The sequence below is a fragment of the Priapulus caudatus genome, unplaced genomic scaffold, assembly GCF_000485595.1.
Source record: "Priapulus caudatus unplaced genomic scaffold, Priapulus_caudatus-5.0.1 Scaffold109, whole genome shotgun sequence".
NCBI classification, from domain to species: domain Eukaryota; kingdom Metazoa; phylum Priapulida; class Priapulimorpha; order Priapulimorphida; family Priapulidae; genus Priapulus; species Priapulus caudatus.
The window spans coordinates 457,150-470,115 of NW_014577170.1; the positions used below are offsets into that span (position 1 = coordinate 457,150).

Below are 12,966 nucleotides of genomic sequence, written 5' to 3' on the forward strand. Positions count from 1 at the left end.
AAGTACTCTTTGGTAGTAATCCTTTCCTGAGTGATGACGCATGAATTAATTATGGATGCATGGTTTAGCCAGTAGCTCATCTTCTTACAGGAACAAGCGATCCTTGTATGCGAGGTTCTATTGGACCTGGGTATGGAGCGGCCTCCACGTATAGTCTCTCTCCTCTTTTAACTATAAAAACGTCAATATTTTAATTTAATAAAATTTAAGACTGTAAATTTAAACTCTTTGGATGAACGCAGTTTTTTCTAATCACGTATACTTCGGTTTTTAATGTTTAAGAAATGTTTTGCCTCATATATGTGGTTATCTTGCATTCCAATACACGTACAGCGTAGGCGGCTGAATCAATAATATTACTAGAGCACTCGGAGAGCACAGGACCTCCGCCAAGGCAGCTCATTCTCTCACTCTAGAATTTTATTAATTAATTAATTAATTAAATTAATTAATTGAATCCGGCATTCACGACCAAAATGTAATCAATTCTAAGTTACCCTATTTCTGACAGGTACCTACTCTGAAAATACATTATTTAGTTAATTGGATCAGGATCACCACCAAAATGTATATAATCAATTCTAAGTATACCATTCTGACCTATTCCTGAAAATGTTATTTAATTAATTATTAATTAATTGGACGGTACCACAAAATCTCATTAATTCTAAGTTAGCCCATTTCTGACCTATCCTGAAATTTCATGACATATCCCGTCCATGACTTTTTCAGCTTAGGCTGTACTACATAACCCACAAACCAACAAACAAACACACGCCGGTGAAAACATAACCTCCTGCCCTGAGAAACAATATATACATTGTTTCTCAGCTCCTGCCAACCCCTTGGCGGAGGCATAGGAATGCTTAATTCATATATATAAGTAATAATAGTTATATAATATAATATAATATAATATTGTAATTCGTAAACGATAATTAATATAAATATGTAAAACAATCATTTAAAACTAGGAAAACACGGGAAAGTCGTTACTTTATAAAATTACAAGTGAATGTATTATAGCAAAGTAAAACAGCCATACATTTTTTAACGTGTGAATTTGGCTTGGCGCCGGCGACGTTGACTATGAACCAGTGGCTTAATAATCAATGCAAACAGATCCCCGTCCCGTTTTTGTTACGCTTCCGTTTAAACACCACTTCCGGATGTTATCCTACCATTTTGATGTTTTAGATTTTAGTAGGGTGTGGTAGAGTAACGGAAATGTTCATAACTTTTAATTAATTTAACGCGTCACACTTTGAAATGTCAAAGATGTCGAGAGCGTTTAACGTTAGCCAGCAGAAGCTTGCTGAAAAGCTCAGCATTCTGTGTGACCGCGGAGTCGGTATGCTCACACGAATTTATAACATTAAAAAGGCAAGTGAACCTACCGTACCAAACCGTACAACTATTGGTTCAAGGATAGAGAACATGGGTCCCAATAAAACCAATGTCATTTACATCACAATATAAATATAATCATTATATCGAATATAATAGGTTTGTTAGGGTTAGAATTAGGGTTAGGGTTAGGGTTAGACCGAATAATTTTGTCCCATATAACCTTTTTTATATTTTGATGAGGGTTATATTGGGACAGAACAGGGTTCATTGAAATTTCGTGAGATCGCATGCAAAATGCATGCGCTGCGAATGCGGCCCGTACGCCGCTATTGGCGCGAAAAAAACCCTACGGTACCGTTCCCTTCTACATGACTTCACCTTGCTACAGATATGTGTATACATTCACTTCAATCGTTATTCACTTCTTAAAAGATTGTTTTTCAGAAACCCGCTTCATTCCACTTTTGTAAATAACATTCGCCATTTACAAACAATCAGACCAATCAGATAGAGTGTTACAATAGCCTGGTTCTCGCTTGTATCTGTGGCGCTGCAGGAGGGCTGATAGACTCGCTCTGATTGGTCTGGTTAGGGTTAGGGTTAGAATTAGGGTTAGGGTTAGGCACATTGGTTTTATTGAGACCCATGTTCTCTATCCTTGGGCCCAACTATTTACTATTCCATACTTGTTTTAGTAATAATCAGTTTGGCTTATTAAATACTCTTTTTGTACTATAGCGAATTTATGCTATAATTTAAATTATATGTAAATGCCGGTCAAATTCTTCTCTGCAACACACAGGTACACCGCACGCACGACGCACGCCGCTATACATTTACACTTATATACATATATCGCCAGCATCCAGTAGGCAGCTGTTTGAGTGGGGGTGGTGATTTCTCTTGCACGTGCAGCATACTCTACATAAAATAACACCGAGGCAACATGTGAACAGAATTCACCAAGCCCGGCTTTACAATTACATTGTGCTGACATGATGCCTGTCCCATATTCTCTCATCGTGACTCATGCACGGATAGAGAGATGATATAATCAGAGACTGGGAGTGCATAACACGTGCTCGGATAATGTAGATGGGGCTCTCACTGTTCACATGATTGATGTAGACTGATACACCACTACAGGCTTTCATTTTTAAGGGGCGCGATCGCGCTCGCGCTCCACCGCGCACCATAAATTGCGCCATAGTGCGCGCATCATCGCGCCTCATAAAAGTGGTTGAAATCGCGCACCAAAAGTCTGTGTATTATGTTGAAATAGTGCTCCATTTTACCGGGATGAGAATCTTCCGCGGATTCGCGGAAATCCGCAGATTTCACAGTCCCAGGGTCGATTTTGTGAAACGTCTAAATCCGTTGAGAGAAAATTTTAGGGGGGTTAGAATGTACAAATTTTCATTTTACAGTCCAACAGCCTACTAACAGTACCTTCATTTAATACCATTGTAATATAGTTTGCTTTACAATATAGACACGGCTTAGTTCACTGTTTGAGATTGTCAGACGTTAGCCAGTGTGTGCGTTTATTTGACGCTGCAAGTGTGTGTGGTTGTGTATGCCGCGCGTGCTAAGCAGGCCGTGTATATAGTACGCGATCGATCGATCGTGTACATCAAAAGCCGCCGCGTCACGCGTGGCCTTGAGGCTAGTTTTCCCTGCCCATAGAGTTGCAATGGATCGCGAGCCCTGACTGGAGTATCTATTCTAGCCCAACTCTTGTTTCAGTAGCCAATGAGAATGCAGCTTTCATACACCCTTCGTCGTATCTTAAAACAATGGCAGACCTTTTAAGGGTGTGATTTTTAGTGGAGCTCTGCATCATGCCTCTTAAGGGTGTGATTTTTTAATGGAGCTCTCCATCATGCCTCTTAAGGGTGTGATTTTTTAATGGAGCTCTCCATCATGCCTCTTAAGGGTGTGATTATGGAGCGTAAAAAGTCCCCCTATGGTGTTCTAGGGGCGTCATTAGTAGTCCTCCTGTACTTTTCAAATCTGAAAGCCTGCCACTAACCGAACCGCAGAACAGTCGATCGTAGGCATCCAGGCTTTTGTGGTTCTGAAAATCATTGAGAGTATAAAATGGACTCGGCTAGAATGTTAGGTAGTCAATTCACGAGATCCTAATAAGTACGTGATGGGCACAAGTTGTGGTCCTCACTCCATTCTCGTACGGGTGGCGATTCCCAATGCACGCAATTTTCTCGAGATAGCGTGCTTTGGCTATGTTGTCTAGTGAATCAAAGTACTTGCCCATCCTACACTTCAGACAGTTGGCAAATGTGCATACACCAGATATTATAAAAAGCTGCGTTTGATAGCTATATATGCAGTAAAATCGGTGGAATTTCTGAACACTCGCGATGTAAACAAACTCAAGTCCATGATATGTGTTGTGTGCAATCTCCCGATCTGCTCAATCTAGCAATCCGCCGACTGTCCGGCAAGCTCATCGAACTCTAGCATCCCAACCCACGCTAATAAACCTGCATGCAAAACCCTGCAAAACTGGACCTGTGTAATCTCATTGAACTCTAGCAGACTAGCACCCCAACCCACGCTGATAAACTTGCCTGCAACACCCTGTAAAACCGGGTCTGCACAATCATATTGAACTCTAGCACCCCAACATGCGCTGGTAAATCTGTCTGCAAAACCGGGATCCACTTACTGCTAATATAGATTACTATAATAACACTATCGTATGTACAATCTATCGATGTAAAATAGGTAGATTGCGCATATAGGTAACGTGTTCGCAATTCTGGGAACCAGTATGGCTGGCGGGATTGTAGGTAATATTGCTATTTTTAGTGCAAGTCGCGGAACCCTTTATATTCCAATTACTGGTTTCTAGCCTATCGCCACATTCCTTTCAACCATATATCTACAGCATTACTTCTTTTCCAATTTCAAAACTATTAGGTACACACACAAAAACCAAGATTTCGAAAAATAAACAATACGCTTGTTTCTTCGAGCCATGCCCCCTTGCAAGTCTATGAACAATAGAAAGTGCCACTTGCATTAATAAATTATATATAGTACAATAAGGCCACCCTTAAAAAATGGTTTGTTTCCCCTTTACCTACTCGCCTCTCAGGGTACCGAGTAGGTAGGTAGGTGAAAAATCTTTTTTATTTTGTTTTGACAAGATGTGTGTATGTATATTGTATATTCTGTTTTGTGTATATGTTTTTGCGGAACAAATTTGATTTTTGTTTTTTTGGCGAAACGAAATAATTTTTGTTTTGTTTTAATCGGCCAATAAAATGTGTCGAGTAGCGGCGTTTTGGCGAGTCGGTCGGTAAAGGGGAAACAAGCAATATTTTATCTTAGGCCTAACACAAACAAATGGCTAGTAAATATAATCTCGCGCCGATCTCTTCAGGCATGCAGCGATCCCAAGTCGAAGCCGTCGTTCCTCTCGGACAAGTCACTAGAGGGCGCCATAAAGCACGTTGTCAAAAAATTCCCCAACATCGACGTCAAGAGCAACCTGAACACGCTGAACGCCGTCAACACGATGAAGGCCGACATCGTCAAGTCGCTCGCACTCTACTACTTCACCTTCGTCGACCTTCTCGACTTCAAGGACCACGTCAGCGAGCTGCTGACGACGATGGACACGTGCCAGGTGCTCTTCAACGTGACGACGTGCTTCGACCTGACACGCAGCTACCTCGACCTCGTCTCCACCTACGCATCGCTCATGATCCTGCTCTCGCGCGTCGAGGACCGCAAGGTCGTCCTCGGCGTCTTCAACACCGCCCACGAGCTTCTCCACGGCAACAGCGACCCCAACTTCCCGCGCCTCGGCCAGCTCATCCTCGACTACGATCCGCCGATGCGGAAACTCGCGGAGGAGTTTGTGCCGCACAGCAAGCTGGTGCTGCGCGCGCTTCTCTCGCTGAAGACCGTCTACCCGCGACGGAACCTTAGCGCGAAGCAGTGGCGGTCGGCGCAGATGCTGAGCCTTGTCACGGCGCCGTCGCAGATGCTGAACCCCGCGCAGACGGAGACGATGCCGTGCGAGTATCTGTCCGTCAACAAGATGGAGAAGTGGATCGTCATCGGCTTCACGCTCTGCTACCAGCATCTCGGCACGTCGGTAAGCGCGGGGGGTCACTTCGAGTAATGGGGGTGGGGCGTTACTTCGAGTAATGGGGGTGGGGCGTACGTGGCGTCGCCGTGTGTCACCGTATGTGACGCCCCTCTCTGGCGTTGTGCCGACTTCTGGCTATGCGCCATATGTTGCCGTGTATATATTCTGGCCATATGTGGTTGTTTACCTGGACGTGGAATTCACGGAAAAATCGCTAGCGAAGAGTTATCAGTTACACGAGGCTACAATCGTCTACGTGTTACTGCATTTCACTCTCGTTGGAAGTGAGTAATTACGTTTACGTTGTAAATAACGTAGAAATAGGCACATGCTCGCCTTTTTGTTGTACTTCTCACTTACTCTTTTGTGACGACAAAGGCATTGAGCCGCGACATCTCCAAAAGTTTATATAAACATTGGTGATGATGTAACTGTTACAGGGTGCATCAGAGTTGTGGGTGCAAGCACTGAGTGGCAGCCTAGTAACGCAGGTGTTTCGTGACGAAGTAATCCACACACAGCAGTATATCATAGGTTTCTTCGAATCGTTAAAAGGTGAGTTAACGGTGATACCTGTAACAATTATCCTATAACAATTTATCACATCACATCTTTGTTCAACTATGCTTTGTCACTTTCGTAACAAAAGCAAGTGAATCCAGGTGAATGCACACTACTTATTTCATCTCGTGTTTTGCATCTCACACGTACGTGTAATACTAATAGCGTGATTCGTGACACAACCTTTGCGTCGTGCTGTTCACCAGGGCTCAGCAAGAGAGTGGCAGATGTGCGGGAGTGCTTACAGACGGCACAGCAGACGTGTGCAAACACGCATCGCGAGCGACGCAAGTTCCTTCGCACGGCACTGAAGGAGCTGGCGACGATTCTCACCGACCAACCAGGTATGACGCGCGCGCAAAACCGTCGTCCACGTAGACATCCACGCGACAAACGCAAGAGGATTAATAAAAATGCTAATTCTCCGATGCTGAGTCTATCGCCGTTTGTCTTTTTGCGAGTGCTTTCCTTCGATGTTTGTTGACGGTGATACGGGCCGACCAGCACAGCACAGACATGGCTTTGCGACATGTACGCGCCGCGTGATCAATCCGATTTTGTTATGTACGACACCATGACATGTAATGATAGATGGTAGACGATAGAGGATAGATGATAAACGGAGTTCGTCAGTGTACTGGTCGTTCAGCCACGACGTAACATATCCTCCCGCGTCTCACCGCAGGTTTACTGGGACCAAAGGCGCTGTTTGTCTTCATGGCGCTCTCATTTTCGCGGGACGAGGTCGAGTGGTTGTTGCGGCACCAGAACCACGTCATCCCGCGACAGACGAAGGGCAAGAGCAACACGGAGGACTTCATGGATCGCGCGCTGCCCGAACTGCTGTTCGGCATGGAAGAACTACGAGCGCTGGTGAGCGAGGCTGCCAGCGCCCTCTGGGTTACCAGCCAGGCGGCTCGGTGATTCTGTGACCCTGGCGGTCGGTGGTAGTCGTGTCGTCGGTTAGGGAAAAATGATACCGTCGGTTTTGTGTCACGAGTCGGATGAGTTAGGATAATCGATGGTTATGTCGACGTCTTATTTCGGACAAATTTTTACCCTTGAAGAGAATAGGATGCAGTTTCGGTGTTCTCGTCATTAGCCATGCATTGTGTCGTCCACGTACAGCAGCAGGGCTCCCTCTGGATGTTTTACAGTTTGAGCCAAGGCTTGAATAAAATCGCCACGGTGGCGGAAGGTGGCGAACGCCAGCGGTATCCCTGCAGAATGGCTGCATTGTCGTTAATGCCCCTCGTTTGCTCTTGCGCGCATGCGTGTAACTGTCATTAGCATGGTGCCCGCCTCATATTCATACAGAAGGGCTGCCTGCTCATCGTTAATGCTGCTCGTTTGCTCTCGTTGATGCTGCTCGTTTGCTCTTGAGCGCACGCGTGTAACTGTCGTTAGCATGGTGCCCGCCTCATATTCATACAGAAGGGCTGCATGTGTCGTCGTTAACGCGCCTCGTTTGTTCTCTCTCGGTGACAGGTGAAGAAGTACAACCAGGTGCTGCAGCGCTACTACGTGCAGTACCTGTCCGGCTACGATGCGGTCGTTCTTAACGAGTGCATCCAGCGACTGCCGCACGTGCCGGAGGAGGAGTCCGTCATTCTCTCGTCCTTCTACAGCACCATGACCGAGCTCGACGTGAAACAGGTGAGCGTTCCGGCGGCGGCGCCCCGCCCGGCGACGATGGTTCCGTCACGTGCCGCACGCGTGTGTTCCTGTCATGGATCCCCCTCCTCATCTCTTTCCTGCTTCCCGCTTTCCTCCTCTCTTCCATTGCGGAAGGAGTGCCCGGACTCTTGTGTGTGCAGACCCCGCCCCCTCCCTTTCCTACTTCTTCCGTTGCAGAGGCGGTGCCCCGTTGAATTCCGGTCATGGACCCCCTCCTCCTTTGCCGATCTCTTGAGTGCGCATACCCGCATCGCTCGCTGCAGGGTGTTATCCTACGCGTCGTATTAATATCATCCTTGTGAAATGTACATTACAGTTTTCTACGTCAGTTGGCTAGACAACCTTGAACCCACGTAGAAAAATTTGCGTTTGCCACCGACATTTTCACTGCTTGTTTCGACGGGAACATGCACAACACGGCGCGCCGCACGTAAATTCACCGACATCGCACATACAGTAACCATAGTAACCGCTGCGTCCTCGTCGACGCTGACCCGACTGACATCTTCGTCGTACGTACGTTGTGCAGGTGGAGGAGGGCGAGCTGTTTGACCTGCGTGGCTTCCGGCTCGACTGGTTCCGCCTGCAGGCGTACACGAGCGTCGGCAAGTCGTCAATGATGCTCGAAGACAACAAGGAGTTTGCGAAGCAGATGAACACGATCGCGTTCCACTCGAAGATGGTCGACGCCCTCGACGAGATCCTGCTAGAGACGTCAGACCTCTCCATCTTCTGCTTCTACAGGTGTGTGCGTGTTTGCGTGCGTGTGTGCGTGTGTGTGTGTGTGTGTGTGCGTGCGTGCGTGTGTGTGCACGATATAAGATTAAGACCTCTTTGGTATATGCGCGTGTGCACGTCATCACATCGTCCGTCGAACCTTCCACGTCCACACAGATCTCGTCGTATACACAACTCGCGTCGCCGCGCCCGCTAACAATCGACCATCCTTCTCTCTGCCTCCGCAGCAAACTCTTCGAGCAGCACTTCCAGATGTGCATCGAGTTTCCGCCGCAGATGCGCTACACGATCGCGTTCCCGCTCGTCTGCGCGCACTTCATGCAGTGCACGCACGAGCTGTGCCCCGAGGAGCGCAACCACATCGGCGACCGCAGCCTGTCCGTCGTCAACATGTTCCTCGACGAGATGGCGAAGGAGGCGAAGAACATCATCACGAACATCTGCGACGAGCACTGCTTGCTGTCCGACCAGCTGCTGCCGAAGAACTGCGCTCAGCAGATCGCGCTCGCCGTCAACCGGCAGAAGAAGCAGGACAAGAAGCAGCGGCCGGTGCAGCAGCCCGAGCGGCCGGGCATCGAGAGCTACCGGTAAGCGCCCCCTGTTGGCAAGCGCGACCTGAAGGGAAGCGCCCCCTGTTGGCAAGAACGACCTGTAGGTAAGCGCCCCCTGTTGGCAAGAACGACCTGTAGGTAAGCGCCCCCTGTTGGCAAGCACGACCGGTAGGTAAGCGCCCCCTGTTGGCAAGCGCGACCGGTAGGTAAGCCCCCCCTGTTGGCAAGCGCAACCTGTAGGTAAGCGCCCCCTGTTGGCAAGCGCGACCTGTAGGTAAGCGCCCCCTGTTGGCAAGTGCGACCTGTGGCAAGTGCGACCTGTAGGTAAGCGCCCCCTGTTGGCAACCGCCTCCTGTTGGCAAGGTCATCCTCGTTACGAAGTCGCCTCCTTTCTCCCGCTACCCATGCGTCCAACCTTTCTCCTAGTCATCCTTGGGCAGTTCTCCTGGGTAACCACTACACCGCTCTCTCTCCCTGCAGGAGGACACGGGAGGAGCTAACCCCGCTCTCTGCCTCCTTTCTCTCCGTAGGAAGATTCGGGAGGAGCTAACCCCGCTCTCTGCCTCCTTTCTCTCCGTAGGAAGACTCGGGAGGAGCTGACTACGATGGACCGGCAGCACATGGCTCTCACCGAACTCTGCTTCTCCATCAACTACTGCTCACCTCTTTCTTTCTCCCCGCTAACCTCGTGTCCATCCTTCATTCTCCCCGCTAACCATGTGTCCCTCCTCTCCGTAGGAAGACTCGAGAGGAGCTGACCACGATGGACCTGCAGCACATGGCTCTCACCGAACTCTGCTTCTCCATCAACTACTGCGGCGCGATCCACGTGTGGGACCACATCTTCGCGCCACGCGAGTACCTCGCGCAGCACATCGAGACTCGCTTCAACAAGGCGCTCGTCGGCATGCTCATGTACAACCCGGACACGCAGGAGATCGCGAAGCCGTCCGAGCTGCTGGGGAGCGTGCGCGCGTACATGAGCGTGCTGCAGGGGCTGGAGAACTACGTGCACGTCGACGTGACGCGCGTGTTCAACAGCGTGCTGCTGCAGCAGACGCAGCCGCAGGACTCGCACGGCGAGAAGACCATCACCGCGATGTACACGAACTGGTATCTCGACGTGCTGCTGCGGAAAGTCAGCACGGGTGAGTGGTGGCGCCTCCTGGCGGCGCCTCCGCGTGGGCGTCGTTGATTTTTTTCGCGGTCGCGAGTTCGAGAGAGAGAAATGATGGCGACGGTTTTGTTTGCACTAGCGGGTTTCATCACGCGCGATCACCGCTCGTAAAACTCGCACGTGGCGAAACCCGCGTGTGTGCTACGTCGAACGTATCGATCGGTCGAGTAGCAGCGAGCAATTCGACCGTGATGATTCCTCGTAACATTTTGTAGTTATAAATATAATTAATATTATTATGACAATATATAATCGTGATTTTCCCGCCATTGCAAAGAGAAACAAAGAGGCGTATTTCGACGTAGCGAGGTGGGGTCGGACGGGCTGGCAGATCGCAGTGAGGGTGGCAAGTCGTTCTCTCTTCCCTTTCTTCTTCGAATCGCATCTCTTTTTGCTCAAATCGCATCCAGTATGTGTCACGGTGATCACTCTGAGCTTCTGATATTCTTTCTTCATCCGTCACTGTTGCAAGCTTTCGATCTGTTCCCGCCACAGGTCAGATCATGTATTCGAAGAATCAGCGCGCGTTTGTGAGTCTCACGACGGACGAGAGGCAACTGAACTTCAACGCGGAGGAGTACTCGGACATCGTGGAACTGCGTGCGCTGTCTGAGCTCGTCGGACCTTACGGCATGAAGTACCTGAGGTGAGCTCGCCAAACCGCACATTATGCTAGTAGTCTCGAGGATGCATTTGTAGTTTGAATAAGAAAGTTGCACGTTAGCATTGGTGGTTTTATGGAATCATATGTAGTCTAACTAGGAAAGTCATTCTGTTAGAGTCCAGCTTAGTGTTAGCTCCATGTGCTTGCTCAGTTAAGTGTCCAGCTGTCTCCCGAATGCAACAAATCGCTTCTGTTAAGCGCTGTTAAAACAGTTTTGTAAACTCTTCCGTTCTGTGATGCTCGTTTGAGACGACAGACGACGAAGTTTGTCGTGCGCCACCGTAGTTTTCGAGTAAAAAACCAACGTTGAATGCATTTTTTCTCACTGCGCCGCTGCGTCATCGAGAATAAGAACGGACATTGAATGCATTCTTTCCTTCTCTCTATTTCTCAGCGAGAGCCTGATGTGGCACATAGCCAGCCAGGTGATAGAGCTGAAGAAACTCTGCATACAGAACAAGGACGTGCTCGCTGACCTGAGAACAAACTTCGACAAGCCCGAGGTGATCATGGGCCTCCACCGCCGGCTGCTCAACCTCGACAATGTACTGCAGGTACGTGGAGCTTCTGTGTGGAGGCAGGCTTAGGCATACAAACAGGCTCTGATGTAGAAACAGGCGTTGGCAGTATGGAACGTGCTTAATCCGTGTTTTATCCGTTTATTCTAGTTCGTAGCGAGTTGGTTGCGAGAAACGGATGATAATTAAATCCGGCTAAAAAATATTGCTGCCCGTTTGTTTTTCTCTCTCGATCGACTTGCCGACACGATGCGAACGAGGCTGTAAAGCAGAGTTTGGTGTCCTTCTTTCTATTAGACGTAGGGAGAATTAGCAGTTTGGTGTTCTTCTATCCATGGATGGGAATCGAATCCAACTAAAAATGTCCCCGTTTTTTTTCTTGATCGCCGTGCCGACGGGACGCGCGTGCAGCGGATGACGATCATCGGCGTGATCCTCTGCTTCCGGCAGCTGGCGCAGGAAGCCCTGCACGACGTGCTGCAGGACCGCATCCCGTTCCTGCTCTCGTCGATCCGCGACTTCCACCACCACGTGCCGAGCGAGCAGGACACGCAGCTGCTCGCGAACATTCGCACGCAGATCGTAAACGAGATGGCGACTGCCGCCGGGCTGCCGGCCAAGGTCGACCCCGCGCTCTGTACCGCCCTCAGGGCACAGAAGATGGGTGAGTGGTTATGGGTGGAAACCGGAAATCATCCCTATATAAACATACAGGAGATACGGAAGCTGAATAGGCGATGTGGGTGGCACAAAAAACAAAAAATGTTTGTACTACTTTTTGCTCTCACTCCTAGCTACAATGCAGAAGATGGGTGGACGACATGGTTTGGGGAGGGGAGCGTCACTGCCTTTGATTACAGGGTGAAATTCGCACAGGAGCGGGAAAGTACGGTCGATTCAGGGCACCGTGTACGTTTGGCCTCTATATCGCCAAACCTGTCTATGTCTTATTCGTCTTCTCAACTCCCTGCCGATTTACAACAATGCTCCTCCCTCGCGAACGAACCGGAACGATTTTCCGTCAACTCAAGCGTTCGCTTGTTTCTCGCACGCAGAGGGCATCTCGCCGGACGAGGACTACCAGATCTCCTGCCTCCTCATGGTGTTCGTCGCCATAGCGATACCGAAGCTTGCTCGCAGCGATGCGTCGACGTACAAGGCTACGCTCGAGGGACACCTCAACAACAGCCACTGCCTCGCGCAGGCCATCAACCACATCGCGGCCGCCATGTTCACAAACTGCGGCCTGGGAGACATCGAGGAGAGGTGAGGGGCAGGACGCGTGGTCTGTGACACACGACGATGTCACTATGATGACGCATGAATGACGCTGTCGCGTGGTCTTTAGTGATCAGACTCGTGGTCTGTGACACACGACGATGTCACTATGATGACGCATGAATGACGCTGTCGCGTGGTCTTTAGTGATCAGACTCGTGGTCTGTGACACACGCGACGATGTCACTATGATAACGCATGAATGACGCGGTCTCGTGGTCTTTAGTGATCAGACTCGTGGTCTGTGACACACGCGACGATGTCACTATGATAACGCATGAATGACGCGGTCTCGTGGTCTTTAGTGATCAGACTCGTGGTCTGTGACA

General features: G+C 49.2%; 2 protein-coding genes across 2 annotated transcripts in view; one reads left to right on the forward strand and one right to left on the reverse strand.

Moving 5' to 3' along the window:
• The window catches only part of LOC106805315 (putative tRNA (cytidine(32)/guanosine(34)-2'-O)-methyltransferase), a 42,007-nt gene that overhangs the window by 1,743 nt on the left and 27,298 nt on the right, over positions 1-12,966 (reverse strand). The gene's annotated exons all lie outside the window — the stretch shown is intronic.
• The window catches only part of LOC106805314 (nck-associated protein 1-like), a 32,638-nt gene continuing 20,838 nt past the window's right edge, over positions 1,167-12,966 (forward strand). Inside the window, exons 1-13 of the mRNA XM_014806855.1 lie at positions 1,167-1,383; positions 4,760-5,479; positions 5,914-6,028; positions 6,241-6,378; positions 6,720-6,907; positions 7,523-7,690; positions 8,241-8,455; positions 8,677-9,036; positions 9,739-10,148; positions 10,673-10,823; positions 11,236-11,395; positions 11,771-12,023; positions 12,415-12,625. Coding sequence (XP_014662341.1) covers positions 1,270-1,383; positions 4,760-5,479; positions 5,914-6,028; positions 6,241-6,378; positions 6,720-6,907; positions 7,523-7,690; positions 8,241-8,455; positions 8,677-9,036; positions 9,739-10,148; positions 10,673-10,823; positions 11,236-11,395; positions 11,771-12,023; positions 12,415-12,625 — 3,203 coding nt within the window. The 5' untranslated portion in view covers positions 1,167-1,269. The remainder of the gene's footprint in view (positions 1,384-4,759; positions 5,480-5,913; positions 6,029-6,240; positions 6,379-6,719; positions 6,908-7,522; positions 7,691-8,240; positions 8,456-8,676; positions 9,037-9,738; positions 10,149-10,672; positions 10,824-11,235; positions 11,396-11,770; positions 12,024-12,414; positions 12,626-12,966) is intronic.